This window comes from Myotis yumanensis, unplaced genomic scaffold (genome assembly GCF_028538775.1).
Source record: "Myotis yumanensis isolate MYYU_CA2020_CCGP unplaced genomic scaffold, mMyoYum1.0.hap1 SCAF_2, whole genome shotgun sequence".
In the NCBI taxonomy this organism is placed as follows: Eukaryota; Metazoa; Chordata; class Mammalia; order Chiroptera; family Vespertilionidae; genus Myotis; species Myotis yumanensis.
The window spans coordinates 3,627,486-3,648,220 of record NW_027223753.1 but is presented as its reverse complement, the minus strand read 5'-3'; the positions used below and the strand labels follow the sequence as shown (position 1 = coordinate 3,648,220).

The 20,735-nt window shown below is 55.3% G+C and overlaps 1 protein-coding gene across 9 annotated transcripts in view; it reads right to left on the bottom strand.

Moving 5' to 3' along the window:
* The window catches only part of CAMTA1 (calmodulin binding transcription activator 1), a 674,030-nt gene that overhangs the window by 429,493 nt on the left and 223,802 nt on the right, over positions 1 to 20,735 (bottom strand). For all 9 annotated transcript variants that reach the window (XM_070403987.1, XM_070403988.1, XM_070403989.1 and 6 more), the window contains one exon: positions 6,375 to 6,442. In XM_070403987.1, coding sequence (XP_070260088.1) covers positions 6,375 to 6,442 — 68 coding nt within the window. The remainder of the gene's footprint in view (positions 1 to 6,374; positions 6,443 to 20,735) is intronic.

The window sequence follows — 20,735 nt, the reverse complement described above, 5'->3', positions numbered from 1 at the left end:
GCTGCTGCTCTTTCCAACAAGCCTGAGGGACCACGCGACGTATCAAACGATGTCATGTATGTGTTCACTGTAAATTAAAACACTAAGAGAAAGTAGAGGCAGGAGCTGGCAGCTGGCAGCTGTCTCCCTCAGGGAGGGAGGAGACACCACGCCCATCCCCTCTCTCAGCGCCCTCCCACAGGAGGCCCAGGACGGCGGCGGATGACAGCGGCCCAGCTGGCAGCGTCCTCTCCGCCGGCGGCCAAGGACGGCTGAGGACACCGGACCATGTGCGTGACAACGCCCCCCGCCCCCGCCCAGGTCCCAGCTGCACGGGGCAGCCAGCGCCCCCGCCTCGCGCCTTCTGTGCACGGTGGGGACTCGGGGGGACTCAGGCGGCCCCTGGCTCCTACTGCTTTGCCGCCTGCAGCCTGTGGTTCCCATAATGACCTGGAATCTGGGACAGACCCACTTTGTAAGGAGGCCAGGGATTTCCCCACCACCGTCGAGACGCCAGACGCGTTGCCAGGATCCAGGTCACAGCTAATTCCCTGCCTCGTCCGGGAACTACGGCACCCCTGAGGCGGAGGCCCTGGCGTGGGGGTCCGGGCAGGCGGGCTCCCCGCATCCTGCATCAGCAGACCCCCGCGGACCCCTCAGGCGGCATTTGCCCTTCGGTTGATGTTGCCGTGGGGACGCGTCAGGGATTAGCTCAGCACATTCAGCAGGTGCTGAGGGGGGGCCGTGGCTCGGCGCTGTGTTAACTCGATGGCAGGTCCCCATTCAGCACAACCGCTGAGGTGACCTCGGGGCCCGTGTATCTTCCTTTTGTCTCCAGAGAAAAGGCCCTGAAATGACGGGGATGAGGCTGCCCTCCAAACGCGGGGCCCCCATAGCACCCCCATGAGTGTGCCTGCTCTCTCGCTCTCTCTCTCTCTCTCTCTACAAATTCCCAACCCCCAGCTCTGCCCGACTGGCACAGGGAGAGCCAAGCAGCAGCTGGGTCAGCTGGAGGCTCAGGTCTCCCCTCTCTCCTCCTTCCTCCCAGGCCCTTCTCGGCTCGGCTGTGTCACTGCTTCTGACCAAGAAGCACTCAGTGTTCAGTCGGGGAAATCCTATCACTAGACCTTCAGTGCTAAGGTGCTACCATAGAAATCTAATTAATTAATTAGATAAGTAACAGCATTTTCTAGCCTCCTTCCGCCATGACACAGGATTCCTGGGAAGGAAGCGCCTTCCGTCCCATCCGGAGCCTGCGCGCCCCGGCCTCCGGGAAGGCCGCACGTTTCACTGGGGTTGCTGCCTGGCCAGCGGGGCTCAGTGGCTGAGGGTCGACCTAAGAACCAGGAAGTCTCGATTCATGCTCAGGGCACATGCTCAGGTTGTAGGTTTGATCCCCAGTATGGGATGTGCAGGAGGCGGCCAATCAATGGTTCTCTCTCACTGATGTTTCTCTCTCTCTCTCTCTCTCTCTCTCTCTCTCTCTTTCTCCCTCTCCCTTCCTCTCTGAAATATAGGGGGACAGTGCATTCCTCCCATTCTGCTTGCGACTTGGGGGCCGAATCCAGTTCAGGACACAACACAGGAGCACACCTGGCCGGCCGGGCACCTGAGCCTTGTGCACCGACAGAGGCTCTGCCTGGTGCCTGGTCCCGGGGGCTCAGAAGTCCTGGAGCTGGAGGTGGAGAGGACCAGGGAGCACCCCCGATCCCCACGTCCCTTGCACAGCGCAGGGTAGCATAAAAGCCAAGACTGCGGCCTTATCCTGCTCAACTCCAGCTCCGACGCTTGCTGGGCAGCCTGACAGGCCCTGCACCCTCTCCGTGACTCCTGCCCACAGAGCTGTGGAAAGGACTTCGAAGCACGACGCCGGAAATGAAAACGCGGTGGGACATTTACACAGCGAAATACCACTCAGCCGTAAATCAAAGAAGGAAGTCTTACCTTTTGCGACAGCATGGAGGGGCCTGGAGAGTATCATGCTAAGTGAAATAAGCCAGTCAGAGAAAGACAAGTATCACATGATCTCATGCATATGTGAAATCTAATGAACAAAATAAACTAACAAACAAAATAGAAACAGAGTCATAGATACAGAGAACAATCTGACAGCTCTTGGGGGGTGGAGGGGAGGTTGGGGCTGGATGAAGAAGGTGAAGGGATTAAGCAAAAACCAAAACAAAACAGAAACAGCCAAACTCATGGACACACAACAGGATGGTGATGACCAGAGGGAAAGGGGTGGGGGAGGTAAGAGAGGAGGGGGGAGGTGATGGAAGGAGACTTGACCTGGGGTGGTGAACACACAATACAATGTACAGGTGATGTGTTATAGGACTGTGCCCCTGAAACCTATATAATTGTATTAACCAATGTCACCCCAATAAATTCAATAAAAATTCTAAAAAAAGAATTTCTCTTAGAATCTAATAATAAAAAATAACTATTGAGCAGGAAAATAACAACAGAGCACAGTGCTGGGCCCAGCAGCCGGTCCTGGGGGAGACGTGCAGGACAAAATGAAAGGTGAAGCAGGCCTCCTCCTTCCACGTGTACAGCCTGGGGTGGCATGTGCGCTGGCGCCCTCCACGTGCCCAGCCCCAAGGTGGCGAGGGGGACACGCCACGCCCAAGCCAGACCGCAATCCCCCTCCTCTTGGCCTGCTCGCTCTGGGGAAGGGAGGTCAGAAATGACGGAACGAATTACTAGAGAAGAGGGGGAAGACACGGTGTCTATGGTGGTGAGGCTCTCGGGAAACACAGCAGGAGGTGAGACGGAGTCTGGCTGGGGGAGGGTGTGATATTAGACTGTGTTCAGGGCTGACCTCTCAGGAAGTGACCCCCGAATCAAGTGGGAATGAGGAGCTGGGAGAACATTCTAACAGAGGGGGGAGCTCTCGACTCCAAGATGCGAACTTCACCCGTGGGGCGGGGCGCGGGGCGCTCCCCGGGTCTGCGAATGGTGTTACACAGCGCTGAGCACACAGCGAGTGCCACGGAAAGGCATCCTGGAAGTGATTTCTCACATGGCCACTTCCGAAGGTCCCCGCTGCTGATGCTACCACGTGAGCTGATGGAACATTCGGTGCTCGGCCGTCCGGGAGCCTCTGTGCCCACAGCCCCGCCCCAGGCACCTCCGGGAGCACTTCCTTATTAAACAGGTGCCGGCTCCCGGGCGCCTCTGTAATTAGGGCAGAATCCACGCAAGGCCACGGAGACAGGGACTGGTCCCCCCCAGCCCCTACACCAGCATCTATATGCACTGATTACGACAATTAATTTAATAGGGATTCCGCCACACAAACAATGTATCACTTTATTAGGAAACTCTATAAATGTCAGCGGTGCAATTCATTTTTATTAATTTTCCAAAATGGAATGAGCGGCGGCGGCCGCCAGGAGTTGCATTGCCTCCTCGTTCAGCGAGCACTGGTGCCATTAATTCCCTAATACCAGGAGGCCGGTGGGCATGAGCTCAGCAGTTAACCGCACCGATTAATTTCAGCAGCGGAGACGGGAGGGGGACCCGAACTCAACAACTAATTGAGGAAGGTCCTTGAACAACCACAGCAACTTCTCCTCCCAGAGCGGGGAGCCCGGCACTAACAGGAAATGCTCTCCGCCCTCCATCTCGGTCCTGCCCATGTCCCTCCGTCCGTCCGTGGGGACCCTGGCAGCTGCTTCCCGAGGCCACGGCCTCCAGCCCTGGGACCGCCCCTCAATGGCAGGAGGCGCTGCGATATCCCTGCATCGCCCGACCTCACGGTGTGCAAAGCAAGGTCACACACGTTACAGCGCTCAGTCCTCATCGTGGCCCCATGAGGACAGGCTCGGCGTCAGCTCTGTTCCATCCGTGAGCAAGAAAAGGGGGGCTTTTAAAGGGACTGAAGTGGCCCTGGCCGGCAGCTCAGTTGGTTAGAGTGTCGTCCCGATGCGCCTGGGTTTTGGGTTCAATCCCTGGTCAGGGCACATAGAAGAATCAACCAATGAATGCAGGAATAAGTGGAACAACAAATAATCTATGTCTCCTCTCTCTCTCTCTCTCTCTCTCTCTCTCTCCCTCCCCACCCCCTCCCCCAAAAAAAGAAATAAGCAATAAAGGGGCTAAAGTGCCTTCTTAATGCCACAGAGCTGCTGAGTGACCGAGGGGGGGAGGGGGGGGGAGCTCAGATCGGATTTGTCAGGACCTGACCCCACCCCTTTCCCTCAGCCACGCTGCCCCTTGTGCCCCGAGATACGAAGCCCTTCGGCTCCAACTAGATTCCAAAAAGCCATGTGAGTCAGGCATGACCCCGAGGGGCACTCACTTCTCAGTTGGAACCCAAATTCTAACGTTGAAACAGAAGGCAGAACCCCCCCGCCCCCCTGCCCCCGCCAGGCCCCGCCTTGAAGTGGTCGACTGCTCTGCCATCTAACGGTGGCAGGCCCAGGCCCGCCTCTGCACATCTGCAGTCAGCTGGCCGCCCGGACCCCACTTGCTGCCTAAACAGAGCTCCTCCCTCCCCTTGGATCCAGGAGAGTCTCCCCGAGGAGCGAGGGGCGCAGAGGAGAGAAGGGTGCAGAGGAGCGAAGGGCGCAGAGGGGCTGGGGCTGCTCAGGATGAACCCCGCTGCTGGGCATCGGGGACGGGCAGAGGCAGAAATCAGACCTCTTTCTGAGGAAACAGGGTTCTCAAAGTGGGGTCCCAGGTAGGCCACATCCATCACCTGGAACCTGTTAGAAATGTCAGGTGCTCGGGCCCAGCCGGACCTACTGAGTGAACTCTGGGGTGTTAACATGGGTATGTTAACAAGCGTCCCGCTGACTCCCATGCCGCTCAAGTTTGGGAATCACGCCCTGGAAGGAAATGCCCCCAGAAGAGGAGAGGGATGAACGTGCCAGGATCTCCACAGTTTGAGAAACGCTATGCTCCCCAAATAGTCAACTGTGTCTCCATTCACTCCCCACCCCGCCCCCACTCCACAGTCTTCTCTGGGGCTTGGCCAAGGGAACTGCCCTGGCGATGGAGCAGGGGTGACAGACGCCACAGCAGCAGGATTTCAGGCATGGACTGCCCGGGGCTTTAGGCTGCAGCCACCCTCGGGAGAACCACACGTCCCAGACAGTGAGCAAAAGGACACGCAAGTGCTCCCGGCCACACCCCAGAGCCACAGCCAACACAGACCCGTGTGCAGGACATCAAAGTCTGTGAGTCCCTAAGTGCGAGGCTGCTTCTTACACAGCATCATCATGGCAAAAGCTGACTGCTACAAACCACTTGATTCTCTGGCAAAGGAAACCGTGGCCCAGGAGGCTCGGGGGTGAGGACACACGCAGCAGAATTCGGGGAGAGCTGCAAGACGCAGAGCCGCCTCTGCCCACCCAGAGACGCAGGGCACCAGCCTCTCCTCAACACCCTCGGCCTCTGCGGACTCCGCCGCCACCTGGAGGACACTGACCACTGAAGCCTGTGCCTGAGGAAGGGACCCTTGCAAGTGCCTTCTAGAAGGAACGAGCACGCGAGAGCCTCTCTCCAGGGCTCAGGAAGGAAGAGTGGGTCAGGCCGGTGACCACGGGGGCAGCAGACACACCCTGGTCCCACTTCCCACACCGGAAAGATCTTGTGCTTCTGCCCAAATGAGACAGATGGAGCATCCCACCTCCTGCATCCAGCCCTCAGCCTGGCGCTCACATAAGCCCGCTCTCCACACCGACAAACACCTGCCCGGCATGGCCCACAGGAGAGCCGTGGCAATGGGGGGCGGGGCCACGAGAGCTGGGGAGGAGGGAGGAGGCTGCCTGTCAAATAAGCCTGAATGGCCGCGGTCACACACCCACCCCGTGCCGGGCAGAGCGCAGGTCCCCATATCCGCGCCAGCCAAGCCCTCTCCTCCCGCCGCGGGCGGTGGGAGAAGGTCGGTGTCTGTGGCAGTTGCAGGTTCAAGGACATTTACCGAGTCATAAACCGCAAGCGTAGCCACTGCTTTTGGCCTGGGAGGCCTCCTGACCGCCAGGAATAACCCAATTTCCATTTGTAAGCCTCACTGGGATGGGTGTGGGCCATTCAGGGGTTCCCTTTTAAAAAGTGAGTCTCTAGACAACACTGGTGGCAGGTGGGCAGGTTCCTAAAATAAACGCCCCTGAGGTTCCCACGGGCCGAGGCTCGCAGGGCGCCCTGCAGGCAGGGGGCACGGTGAGCGCCAGGGAGAGAGCACCACCCTGCCCGCTGGCCACTGCGGGACCACCCTGCCCTCGCGCCCACGGTCTCGGGCCAATCAGCGCGCCCTCGGTGCCACGAACCATCACACACAACGTGGCACTTCCATTCGCCCAGGCCCTGACCGGCCGATCAGGCAACCCATGAAAATCAACCCATTTACTGTGCGTATCGGAAAAGCTGCGAGATCCGGGCATTACCTTGTCTTAGGGGATGTGGTGAGCCATTCTTCGTGCTTCTCAAACGTTATTAAATAAGCTGCGATTTCCTGAAACAGAAGAACAGAGAGATAACAACTACGGTTAGCCACTGGGTGCTGAGAGGTGACGTTCTGCTGTGCCCGGTGCCCAGTGGCTGCCTCCTCTGCGGGGCTGGACCCACACCCCAGGGAAACCGCCACGTGGGCTGCATCCGTTTTATTTGTTTAAAGCCCTTTCCATTCACCCTGCCGCACAGCAGTCAGCTAAGCACCGGCTCTCAACGACGAACGGGTGGCAGGGACCAAGCTATTTCTCTGTGGGTGGGAACGTCAGACACCACTGCCGATTCTCAATGTCATCGGCTTGAAAAAGGGGAAACGCATGCCCACAGCAGGTCTCCACTCGCGAGGTCGCCCTCGGAAAGTTCCGTCTGTCTTCTTCCGAAGCCGGACTGGCCTTTCACAGTGTCACAGACACACTGGCTCTCCCAGCTCGATCCCAACCCAAGCCCATCACAGAGATCTCACAGACACGGTAAATTCACAATCCAGGGAGATGGGGGGGGGGGGGGGGGGCGGGGAGATGGAGAAGGAGTGAGAGGGAGAGAGAGGGAGACAGAGAGAGAGGGAGGGGGGAGAGAAAGAAGGAGAGAGAGAGAGAGAGAGAGAGAGAACCATTCCCACTCCGATAAGTTAATCCATTGAACTGAGCCATGTCAGCAGAGTTGAGGCAAAGATGGAGAAAATGTGGGCACCTGGAGGTAAATTAAATATTTATAAACACAACAACTTCCCTGCAGATGGAATTACTGATTTATTAATAAGTTCCATAAAAAGCTAGGGGGTGACACCCACATAAGTCACTGCCCAGCTCAGAGCATGACACGGCCCATTACTCCCAGCTCCACACAGACCCGCTGACGGGGCCTGGCAGGGACTGCGTGTTAAAATAAGGCTGCACTGGCCACGTTCCCCTGGATCTTGGTGATGGCTGGATGCGGAGCTGCTGCCCTGGACTCTCAGAAAAATGCGGGCGGAGGCCATCTAACTCCTCTGCGGCCAGGGGCCTGGCAGGCTCCGGCCTGGAGCAGGCCTCCCCCAGGGGCACAGCCCTTCCGCAGGAGTGCAACCTTCCTCAGCAGTCACCCCACACTGGGCTGGGACACGTGCCGCACACCTGTGGCCTGAGACCCTAAACTTGGCTTTGGGGACAAAGCAGACTGTCACCAAAGCCAGGCAGGGAGAGCAGGTTAAAGGAGAAAACAGCAGCGTGCCACGCAGTGCGCATGCCACAGGCCCCAGCAGAGATGGGGGTGACAGCATCTGGAAGCCAGCCTCTGCCACAAGGGGGCCACTCGGTGCAGGAGGGGAGCCGGGCCTATGGCAAAGGCGGCTGCCACATGTTGGGTTTCCACCACTGACTGCAGCTGGCGCTGAGCGACCAGCAGTGCTCTGACCCCCGAGCGAACGTGTGGTGTTTGTGAACGTTTATTACTGAAGATGGTTGGAGCCAGAGCTTAGGTGCAGCAAGATGCAGCCGTTGCCGGGTACACCCTGCCGGTGACTTGGCTAACTTGGTCACTGGGGGAGGTGACAGGCCATCGCCGTGAAGGACATGAGCTCCGGGAGCAAACAGACCCGCTGGGGCTGCGGCCCGGCCATGCTCAGCTGTCAGGTCTGGAGCCTGTGACTCAGCCTGTCTGCACCTGAGATCATGCACCCACGGGGCAGTCAGGAGCGATGGTTCTTAATACACTTAATACACAGCCACGCCTGTAACCACGGCTACCGCTATCATCACCACCAGGTCTCCGCGGTGTGAGCCACTGTCCACAGGCCGATGGGGGAGCAGGTACTATGTGGTCCCTCCGAGGTCGCCAGCACTGCTGGGCTTGTCTTCGTCGATCCCCACCCTGCATCCCCTACACCCCTGTGCCCCTGCACCCCCTGTGCCCACAATGAGTGGCACTATCTCGGTGACTGCTCGGAGTTACCTAGAGTCAATTCTCCCATTATCTATAGGCGCCCGTTTGTTTTCACAGAACACCGAGAGCAGATGGTGGGTGAAGTCAGTAGGCGGGTAAACTGAGCCCCTGTGTGCCGGCCACCCTCCTGCACTTCAGGGAGCGTGGCGTGCAGAGGCCTGGTCTGTGCCAAGAGGAACCCCTCGGATCCCTGCCCTTGCCCAGGACCATGCTGGGAACTGTGATTGCTGGCCCAGAGGGATGGGGACACACTGCGTCCCAGCCACCTCTAGGTTTATCACAGTGTCCCTCCCAACGACCCAGACACCCAAAGAAGACCTTCGTGAACACCCCTCAGCCAACCCTCACTCCACCTGGCAGAATCCCCCCCGGCAACTGCCCTTCACAGAGAAAAGCTCCACCTGCCCGGCGAGGCTCAGTGGTTGAGCGTTGACCTAGGAACCAGGAGGGCTCGGTTTGATTCCCTGTAAGGGCATGGGCCCAGGTTGCAGGCTCCATCCACAGTGGGGGGCGTGCAGGTGGCAGCCGATCCATGATTCTCTCTCATCACTGATGTTTCTCTCTCTCTCTCCCTCCCTCCCTCCTTACCTCCCTCCCTCCCTCTCCCTTCCTCTCTGACATCAATCAATAAAAATATATTTTTAAAAAAAGAGAGAGAGACTCTCCCGGACCGCTTACTGATTCGAGATTAGCTGCTGGGCACCTCCCGTGTTCCATCAGTGAGCAAGACCACAGGAAATCTGCCCTGACAGAGCCCCCGGTGAGCAGGGGAGACACTGATGGTTCATGGGAAGCGCTATGGCAGGGTCCACTGTCCGTCCAGCTGTATGGCCAAACCCAGCAGGTCACCAGGGGTCCGCTGAGCGGCTGTGCGAGCTGAGGAACTACCTCAGAGCACTCCCTCCTCCCCTGACAACAGTGACACCCCCACACCAAGCCGCCTGGGACCACCCGCCCCTCTGCCCAGCAGCCTCTCTGAGCAAAGGAAACCAAGGGCCTGGCCCAGGCCCCACCCCGTCCTGCTGAGGTTGGCCAGGCCCTGCAGTGACCTCGGCCTCCAGGGCACATCCCCTCGCAGCTGCTGGGCATGTCCAAGTCACCTGCCTACTCCCAGGCCCTGCTTCCAGCCTGCCCTGCCCACTTCCCTTATCCGGGTCTCAGTCCACCTCCCAGTCGGGTGGGCAGTCCACGGGCTGGACCTGCCTCCACAAAGCCAGGACCTGGTGGGGAGATCGACACGCACACGCCAAAGAGCCACACGGAATGCTCAGAGGCGAAGTCATGCAGAGCAAAGGAAGAACCGTCAACATTCCGAGTAAGACGGGACCCCCGGCTGGGAAGGGGGATTATTTGGGGGACGAGGGCTTTCATTGTCTGTGTCATCGTTACCATGGTGATGGCTAACACTGGCAGAGTGATGTCTAAGGCCAGTTACTGCTCTAGGAGCCTGTGGGGGGTCGCCTTACTTAATCCTCATAAAAAACGATGAAGGAGGAACATGCCCACTTTACAGTCGGGGAAACCGAGGCGCAGAGCAGTTATGTGATCTGCCCAGGGTCACGTGGCTCGTCTCTGCGGAACCAGAATGCAGACCCAGGCAGAATGGTTCCAGAGCCCACGCTCCCCACCGCTGCTCCGAATGGGTGGAGAAATGCAAGCCCCCACGTGGAGGGCCGTGCCTCCCCCAAATGGCCTGACAGCCTCCTGCTCCCTATGGCCCAGAGCCACATCACTGTCGTCGTCCACCCCCCCCCCCTCGCCGTCCCCCGCCTTTAGGGATCAGGAGGAGCCGGGCTGGGCCTCCATGGGCGGGAGTGTCTCCTTCCGGCAAAGAGAGAAGGAGCTGACAGGACCTCCGCCCGCCTGACTGGCCTCCCTCTCTCCCCAAAGCTCCCCCCACTGGGGGCTCCGCAGATGGCAGGGAGGACAGACCTGGTCTACCTCCTTCCTACAGAGTGGGAAACTGAGGCACGGAGAGCAGGAGGGACGTGCCCAAGGCCAGCACGTGCCTGGCTGACCAAGGGGCCTGGGCCCCACGGTGGGCATGACGTTCCCACCTGTTGCCTCTCAAGCTCAAGGCTGGCCCAGGAAATTCACAGAAAGCTCCACAAGAAGAGAGCGCACCCAAAGAAGCGATACCGGGGCTCAAACAACAGGGTGCACGTGGCTGCTCGGAGCAGCTCTATTCTCCGCAGCCAAGTGTGCAGGCCGCCGAGTGCCTGTCAGCACACGATGGACACCCAGAGTACAGCGGATGCAGAGGACACAACACCGATCATCCCTCAAAAGAAACGAAGTGACCGCACATGCTACGTGGGTGAACTTGAAAACACACTGAGAGGAAGAAGCCAGGCACAAAGACCACAGGCTCCTGATTCCATTTCTACGGGACATCCCGAGGAGGCGAATGCGTGGAGACAAGATGAGTGGTCACCTGGGACTGAGAAAGAGGGGCTGGGAGTGACAGCTAATGGGGACATGGCTTCCTTTGGGGGAACGGGAATGTCTGGAACTAGAGAGTGGTGAAGGTCACACACATTGCGAATGTTCTAAATGCTGCCAGTGGCAAATGTTATGCTGTGTGTGTTTCATCACAACAAAGAAGGAAGCGTGGCCATCCCATGTAGCGAGGTGGGCTCCGGGATGGAGATCATGCCAGCACCCCCTGCCCACAGAGGTGAACCCCGAGCCTGCAGGACTGGCCCAGCGCCCGGCGCCCTCAGCATCGCCCTCGTCCTGGATCCCAAACCCTGCGTCAGTGAGAAGAATGGCTGGACTGTCAGGATGAAGGAATTCGCCGCAGGCTCCAAAGCAAAGACTGTCCAGCTTGCAGATTTTAAATGGTTAGTTTGTCCTCTGGATGCTCAACTAGAAAAACTGCCGCCGAGCTCTGATGTCTGCGGTGGCAGGGGACAAACTGGAGCCGTCGAGGCCCCCACCCCTTCCATGTGCTGGCACCGGGGAAGCGGGCGGCCCTCCCCTGGCAGGGCAGAGGGCAGCACCACAGGCGGCACAGCTCTGCATTCGGCACCCGCGCCTGGTCACACGGGCATCACTGTGCACCCGGCCTTCCAAAGGCATGTCCACCGCTCACGGGGGAGGGGAGGGGGCTGTCTGCCCCGGAAGATGCGCTCAGAAGGAGTGAGCCAGCTGCAGTAGGCGAGGTTCAGGGGTCCCACGGAGGCTGCCCTGGGGACCAGCAGGTGAGAAGGCATCGTTGTGCCAGCCTGGCTCCCCTTGCCCTTCCCCACCTCGGCCCCCCTGCACTGATTCTGCCCCCGTAACCTCCTGGCCCTGTTCACAGCCCACCTCCCCCAGGGAGTCTCCCTGGTGTCTCACTCTGCCATGAGCCCCCGTTTCTGGCATCTTCTCGCAGTGGCAGCACCTCTCCAGACTCCTGGCAAAGTGCGGTGTCGCTAGCGCTCATGGGCATGGCGTCCTCCCTCCCAGGGTGCCCGGTGTCCAGGAGGCTCTGAGCCTCTCCCACCTCACCCAGGGCCCCACTCAGATCTGCTCGGGGAGGGGACAAGCAGACGCCTTTGGAAGGCCGGATGCACAGTGAGTGAGAGGCGCACGTTCTCTTCTGAAGGCTACAGACAGGCGCTCAGTGGTTGAGCGCCGACCTATGAACCAGGAGGTCACAGTTCGATTCTGGTCAGGGCACATGCCCGGGTTACTGGCTGGATCCTCGGTGTGGGGCGTGCAGGAGCAGCCGATCAATGACTCTCTCTCATCATTGATGTTTCTCTCTCTCCCTCTCCCTTCCTCTCTGAGATCAATACAAATATATTTTTGAAAAAAATAAAATAAAATAAAGGCTGCAGACAGGAAGAGCCATCTGTGAGGCCACACTGGCTGCCCGGGGGTTGGGGGGGAGGCGGGGGGTTGGAATAAACACAGTCGCTGAGGTTGGTGCGTGTGAGGCTGGACACAGGTGCCCAGCTCAGCCCTCCCGTTCGGGGGGCAGCCCGGGCCAGGCCGGCAGCACGGGCAGCGCTGGCCGGTAGGCACACACACAAGTCACAGGTGCCAACCACAGAGGTGACTTTAACCTCGCTAGAAGCTACTTAAAAAAAAAAAAAGTAAAAGGCAGGAGAAATTAATATTCAGAGTATAGTTTATTTACTAATATATTTTCTATTTTAAACCAATGTATCCCAAAACTTGACTTCATTAAAAAGGAGTCATTTCAGACAATTCTGTCAAACTCTGGTTGGCAGCAGCCGTATTCCCAGCGCTCGGCAGACACGTGTGGGCAGCAGCGGTAGGCAGGGCGGCCCTCGGTGCAAATGTCACAGGAACCCACAAAAGCGACCTGCCCGCTGCAGCCCAGCCCTGCGGAGTCCCACTGGTTCATGTCCAGCGAGGCCTGCCCTGCCCTGCTGTTGGGAGCCCGCATTTGTCTGTGAGAGGGTGTGGGCTCCTCAGAGGTCTGAACCCCCTCCGTCCCTCAGCCCAGGTGCGGTCATGCCCATGCCCTCTCCAGAAGGGGCCACCCACGGCAGACACCCCAGCCCAGAGAACTGTCCCCCCCATTTCTCCTGAAGCCGCCCTCAGAGAAAGGTCAGGAGCCCCTTCCCTTCCAGTCAGCACCCCCCCCCCCCCCCCCCATGGGCCTGTCTTCCAAACGTGGGTCCAATGTCGGGAGACAAGTCAGTCTCCAGGGCCTGGAGCCCTTATCGGGGCAAATTAAAGAAACAAAACAACAATGAGCGACAGGGAGACGGTTTTATTTTTTTATTCCTGAGTCCAAGTAATAAAAATATCTGTGGTCTATGTGATATCAGATGTTTTGCTCCCAAATCTGGGTCTTTCAACCAAGGGATAACTGTGTAGAGTGTGTTTTTATGAGAGTTCTGCGCAGGGTTTACCTGTGCGGAACCAGGGCTGGGGGTGGGAGGGGTGCGGGGGGACTCTCCGAGCAGCTGGCCCAGCAGCTGCCCGGCCATCACATGCAGTTCTATTTCTCCCAGACGAGAAGGAAAACAGCTCGTCCCCAGGACTCATGGTTTTTAAGACTCATACTTAGTGTCCTCGGGGCATTTCAAAGAGGCCAGCCCTCCAGTTGTGTACTTTGTTAAGGACACGTGAATGTCATATTAATGACTCCTAACCGGCATGTTTACAGTGCAGGCAAATTTTCCCAGAACCCATCACTCATGCACTTTACAGAAAATAATTGGCCTTCTTGGCCGGTGGGCTCAGTGGTTGGAGCACCACACTGTGCACCGAAGACTCACGGGTTTGATTCCCCGTCAAGGGCACATGCCTGGGTTGCAGGTTCACTCCTACATGTGGGAGGCAACCAGTCGATATGTCTCTCACATCGATGTTTCTCTCTCCCTCCCTCTCTCTCCCCCACCTCCCTCCCTTCCACTCTCTCTGAAAAGCAATGGGGGAAAAAGAAATAACTGGCCTTGATTGAAACGAATACGTAGCCATTTCCATACCCGGCCCTGGTGGCACCTCTCACCTGCTCTCTCCAGACACTCCCTTCCCCCCTCGCAGAAAGCTGGTGGGTCATCCCCTCTGAGATAAATATTCCAACTCAGGGTCAACCACCTTTTATAGTTAGCAATTCTTCATGCTAAGTTTTCTCTGTCCAATTGTCCAGTGTGGTTTCTGTGACCTGCCTGGACCCAACTGGCGTGAGAACCGCCCACAGCCCTGAGGACACCTGCCCCGCATGGCTGGTCACCCTGGAACACAGACAAGGAAGCAGAGGATGAGAAGACACCTGGAGGGGAAGACGGGCATCGAGGGAGCTCTCCAGCTCCCAGCACGTCTCCTGGACGCCGGCCACACGCCAGCCTGAAAGGCATTGAAACAATGTGTGTCCTATGCTTTCATTTGTGAGAAGAAATAACCTGCCTCTTTGGGGAGATATAAAGCGCTTCTTGTAGAAGAGAAAGAAGTTCCTCCACCTCCAGTCGGCCGCATGATATGGGCGAGTCACTGCCCTTTCCTGCCTGAGATATGGGGCGGCACCCCTGTACCCCACCAGGTGATGTGTGCACACAGGGGGTCACTGGGTTACGAAGTTGGTGATCAGCTCCACTGAGGTATAACTCATGTACAATAAAATGCAACTCTTCTCAGGTGTGCAGGTCAATGAACATGGACGAACAGATCCCCGTGTATCCATCACCACATTAGAGACAGAAGACACTCCCGGCCCCGTGAGAAGGTCCTTCACACCCTGTCAGTCAGCAGCCCCAGCAACCAGGGTCTGCTTCCTGTCCCTGCGGATGAGTCTTCCTGTTCTAAATTCCAGACACATGACATCCCACAGGACACACTCCTTGGGGTCTGGCTTCTTTCACGCAAAATAATGCTGTTGAGATGGACCCATGCTGTCCTGTGTGTCAGGGGTAGCCCGTTCCCTTCACTGCAGAGAATGATTCCATTGGGCGGATGCGTCATACATAGTTTATTCACGCCAATGCGGAGGAACGTGGGTGCGGTTCCCAGCTGGGGACTGTCATGAATAAACTAACACTCATGTACAAGTGTGTGTGTGGACACACATTTTCATTTTTCTTTGGTGAAAACCCAGACATGGAACTTCTTGGCCATGTGGTAAGTATGTGTTTGACTATATATGAAGCTGCCAAACTGTTTTCCAAAGTGGCTGCACCGTTTTATAGTTCTGCCTGGAATGTACATGAAGCTGCTCCACTGATTTGCCAACACTTGGCACTGATGGTCTTTTCAATTGTAGCCATTTTAGTGGCTGTGCAGTTATCTCACTCAAGTTTCCATTTGCTTTTCCCTCGTGACGATATTTAACATTTTTCATGTGTGTACTCATCGCTGTATGTCTTCTTTTGTGAAGTCTGTTTTCATTGTTGCCTAATTTTTAATTAGGCTGTTTGTACTGTTGTTGTTGAATTGTAGTATTTCTTTTTGTATTTTTGGATAGGAGCCCTTTATCAGGTTTATGCATTATGAAAATTTTCTTCCAGTCTCTGGCTTACTGTTTTATTTTCTTCAAGTCATATTTCAAAGAGCAAAAGTTTTTAAATTTGCTTAAGTCCAATTTACCATTTTCTCTTTTCCTGCCCAATTTAAGAAATGTTTGTCTACTCCAAGTTCCCTGCATTTTATTTGGGATGTTTAGACTGTTTATATTTAGTGTAATTACTGATGTGGTCAAGTTTAAATTTACCATCATGCTATTTGTTTTCTATTTCTTCCATTTTGTTCTTTGTTTCCTTTTCCTCTTTTTCTTGCCTCCTATTGGATTAAGTGATTTTTCTTTAGTGCTCCAGTTTAACTCCACTGTTGGCTTATTAGGTTTGCCTCTGTTTTATTGTGATTGCTCTAGGATTTGCATTATGCTATTTAATCTAATAGAATCTTCCTTCAAGTATTATACCACTTTATATATATCGTTAGGGCTCAAAGAGTGATTCCACTTTGCCCCTTCCCTCATTCCTGTTATTGCTTGCTGTCATCTATTTTACTTCTAAATATGTTCCAGACCCCAATACAGTGATTTAAGCAATTAATTACTTTTTAAATAAATTTAAAATGAGGGAAAATATATTTAACTACATATACGCCATTTTCAGCACTCCTCATTGTTTTGTGTAGCTCCGGGTTTTCATCTCCTGTCATTCTTCACATGAAACTGCCTTTAACATTTCCTATAATGCAGGTCTCCAAGCAATGAATTCTCTGATGTGTGTGCATGTGCTGGTTTGTGTGTCTGTCTGATTATTAGAAAATTTCTTTACTTCACTTTAATTTTTTAAGGTCATTGTACTGCATATAGAATTCTGGCTGACAGGTTTCCCCCTACCTACCCCAACTACCCTCAGAATTTAAGAGATGTGTTCCATTGTCTCCTGGTGTGCATGGTTTCATATCTACACTACTAAAAGAGAAACATGCAAATTGGTGTCAGGATGACTATGCAAATTAACCCAACAAAGATGGTGGTTAATTTGCATATGCAGACATGGAGCAAAGACTGAAGGCTCCGGCCCCAGCAAAGACTGAAGACTGAAGACGACTGAAGACTGAAGACGACTGAAGACTGAAGAGGCTTGGCTTCTCCGCTGTGGCCAGAGCAAAGGCCTGGGTCCCAGGTGCCAGAGGAAAACCGGTGCCGGCAGCCAGGGGAAGGAAGGCCTATTGCACGAATCTCTTCATGCAACGGGCCTCTAGTCTATATATAAAAAAGGCTAATATGCAAAGTGTCTCCTCAGGAGTTCGACCAGGAGACCAGGAGTTCGATCACTTGCTATGACATGCGTTGACCACCAGGGGGCAGTGAGGAATGAAGGAAGGCCCCGGCTGGCAGCTGAAAGGCCCTGATAGGCCCTGATCTGCAGCCAGGCCTAGAGACCCTACCCGTGCACAAATTTCGTGCACCAGGCCTCTAGTATATAAATATATTTCAGAGAGGGAGAGAGAGATCAAAAGACCAATGATGAGAAAGAATCATTGATCAGCTGCCTCCTGCATGCCCCCTACTGGGAATCGAGCCCACAACCCAGGCATGTGCCCTTGATCAGAATCGAACCCAGGACCCTTCAGTCCGCAGGCCAACGCTCTATCCACTGAGCCAAACCAGCCAGGGCCTGGCTTGCATGGTATCAATGATAAATCTGCTGAAGTTCTTATCTTTGTCCCTTGTAATGTGCCCCTTCTTCCCTTGCCCCACCCCCTCCGCACCCCCATTGATTTTAAGACTTTCTCTTTATCACACATTTGAAGCAGGTGGGTTACGGTGTGCCTTGCTGTGGTTTTCTTTGTATTTCTCTTGCTTGGGGTGTGTTGAGCTTCTTGAATCATTGAGTTTATAATTTTCATCGAATTTGGAACCCTGGCGCTATGACATCTTTGAATAAAGAGTGTCAGGCTTTGCTCTGGCAGGCATTTGAGTTACCTGTGCATCAACCTGATGCCCTCAAGACTTGTTTCTAACCTTCATGAGGTGAGTCCGCAGCACCTCTTCCTCTAGAGATGTTTTAGCCCCACTGGTGTTCCTTTCTTTCTGTCCTGAGCGTCCCATTCATTTGAGGAGGACTCTGCCATCTGCCAACCTGAGTTTGAGCACCTGCCAGTCCTGAGTGAGCGCTGGGAACTGTTCACCTCACAGCCCTTAGATGCGTTTAGCCCACCTTGGGGACTGTCACCTCACACGTCAGCAGCTTAGCATCCAGCAGAACTTTCCAGGGGACCCGGGCAGATTCCTGGAGCACTTTATCCACAAGGCCCTCTCCCCTCTGATCTTCTGCCTTCGGAATTCTGGCCTTCCCATCCTCCCCAGACTCTGATGTGTGTCTCCCCAGTTCAGCAAGAAGAGGGCATGCTACAAGGGGACCCTCCCTGAAACTGCCGTTTTGAAATGCCTCCCAGCAGAAATACAGAGTGACCGTGGGACCCCCAATCTCTGCTTGGGAACCACAGTCCTGCTTGGACTGTGGCATAGCATCTAAAACTATTTCACCCTCATATTTTGTCCAGTTTTATCATCGTTGATGGCATGAGGACAAGTCTGGTTCCAGTTACTCCCTCACGAACAGCAGCAGAAGTCGCACCAGGAATTGTTAGATTTCCATCTTGTTCTGTGAGGGGTAGGTCAGCAATCTTTGGAAGAGGACAGAGCCAGCCTGAGGCACCAGGGTTATACCCCTGCGGGTGCCACTGCTGCCCAGAGAGAGGCTGCCATGGAGCCCAGGGGGACCAGGCTTCCTCAAAGCTGAGTGGGAGGAGAGAGTGTCCAGGACAACTGAACACTGGCCATGCTTGAACCCCGCCTGCCCTTTATCTCCACCCCGGCCAGATAGAGACGTAGACTTGTGATCTGACACATGCAGTTCCAGAGTCAGAGGAGCCTAAACAAGCACCGATTTCCGTTGTGAGTCCTTGCCGGAGAGCGCTCTAAACCTGAATATAAAGCAGAAGCAGTGTTGCGAGAACTTGGCTTCCTTTTCAACCTTGGCAGGATTTTATCTGCACAGAAAGTGTCACTGACAGCTCCATGCTGCCAACTCCCATTAAGAACAGGGGACAGGGGACAAGCTATGCAAAAATACCCTGCATCCGCGTGGTCTTTCTGTAGCCTCCTCCCTGCAGAGAAATCCTGAATTCCTGGTGAAATAAATCAGAAAACTGTAGCAGGGTGTGTGTGTGTGTGTGTGTGTGTGTGTTCTCTTGCTCCCAGTAAATAACCCCACCCACATGCTAACCATCTCCACCTCTGCTCTAGCATAGTAAGCAGGAGAGCACTTTGGAAGTGGGTCTTCATCATCACAGAGGTCAGAGAAGGTTCTGGAAGGTCAGAGAGGCTCTGGGAGGAGCAGACGTGGCCCCGGTGCCTCTGGAAACGGCGCTGGGTGTGCATCTGGCCTTGCTCCAGCCTTCCTGCCACCCAGCTCTGAACAAACCCCAACACTCCGCCTAACCCCACCCCACCCCCAATCCTGTAAAACGAATAAAAAACAGAAGCAAGCAATCTTAAAATTAACACATCCAAGATGCAAGCAGAAACCACTGATCAAAACCTCCTATCTTCCCTTCCAGCCGACATTCCAGACCAGCCCTAAGGCCCCATAACGGAATCCCATTACCTACAACAGCTACTCTTTCAGGAGGAGAGCCACAACCCGGGAGTCACAGGGGCTGCGAAGGGGAGCCTCCTCTGCTCCCACAGATGGGGTGCAGCACGTGGAGCTGCAGCAAGGGGGGCACCTCCCCCGGGTCACAGAGCCGTGGACAGAAGGAAGGAACAGGGCGGTGAGGAAGGACGGCTCAGAGCCACTTTGTCCCATCTGTGTGGACGCAGAACAGAAGCCGATTTCACATAGGAAGAAAACAGAGTCAACAAGTCGCTTTCCGTACATTCCAGAACTGCCTGCCTTCGGAAAACACGGGGATTTCAGCGAAAGTCGGGAGCAAGTAAGATTAATTAGCAGAGGCTCAAATCCTTAATTCGCACTTCAAACAAACAAGTTAATTGTGCAGCTAACAGAGTGTGACTTGATTACAAGCCGCTGGTGGCCTTAATGGATGAAAGGTGTTTGGGTTCCATCGCCCGCCTTCACCAGGGACGTTCAGCTCAGTCGCCGCCCTCTCGTGCGAACACCTGTGCTCACGAGCCCCACTTGGCGAGCGAGCGTCCCGGCTTGGAGCGTGTGCAAGTGAAGAGTGAACAGGGGAGAATTCTGCATTTTCCAGAGGCAGCTGTTCCCCCTGCTTTGAGAGCGGCTGGGTTTGCTCTCCGAAGACCTTAGCACACACATGAGCACAGCTTCCTGGCTGACATGCACCTCCCAGGGCCCCCTGCCCCCCGGGAAAGCAGAACAGGACAGGGCTCCGGCCACGGACACCACCGACCCACCTGCTCCCAAAGACACAAGCCTCGGTCCCTCTGAGGCCTCAATTAAAGTACAAACGGGAGATGCTTCCAAAAACTGACGATGGATAAGTCTACGTCCGTCTTCCCTTTGACCTCGGGGGCCCTGTCCTCGGAATCGCAGAGGCTGCAAAAGCAAAACAGGGATCTGCTCTCCTCTTGCTTCTTGGTAACATCCAGCAGTCAGATCAAAGGCAAGGAGCCGCCCGGCCGGCGTGGCTCAGTGGTTGTGCTTCAACCTATGAACCAGGAGATCATGGTTTGATTCCCTGTCAGGGCACAGGCCCGGGTTGCAGGATTGATCCTCAGTGTGGGGTGTGCAGGAGGCAGCCGATCGATGATTCGCTCTCATCACTGATGTTTCTCTCTCTCTCTCTCCGTCCCTTCCTCTCTGAAATCAATAAAAATATATTTTTTAAAAAGGTGAGGAGCCCACAGCCGTCCTATTGTGTCCCCTGAAGAGCAGCGTGGGCCACAGGGTAACAACACCGTCAATCAAATGTCCTTTCCTGAGGACCCTGTGACGTGACGACGCACAAAATGTCAAGCTTTAATGGGAAGGAGGCTTGCTCTTCCCCGTGTCCTCACAGGGCAATGTGAGGACGGGGTTGGTCTTCTTTCTGCGAATGTCAGAGATGCAATGAAGGGGGCCCTCCCTCTCCAACGAGAGGACAGGCCACACCGTCAGTCCCAGGATCTGCAGCCACGCACCCCCAGGGAGCAGCCTCAAAGCCAGCCGTGGGCAAACTACGGCCCGCGGGCTGGATCCGGCCCGTTTGAAATGAATAAAACTAAAAAAAACAAAAGACCGTACCCTTTTATGTAATGATGTTTACTTTGAATTTATATTAGTTCACACAAACACTCCATCCATGCTTTTGTTCGGCCCTACGGTCCAGTTTAAGAACCCATTGTGGCCCTCGAGTCAAAAAGTTTGCCCACCCCTGCTCAAAGTAGTGTCCCACCCTCACCCGTCGAGCTCCATAAACTCCGGGGGGGTCTGGGTCTA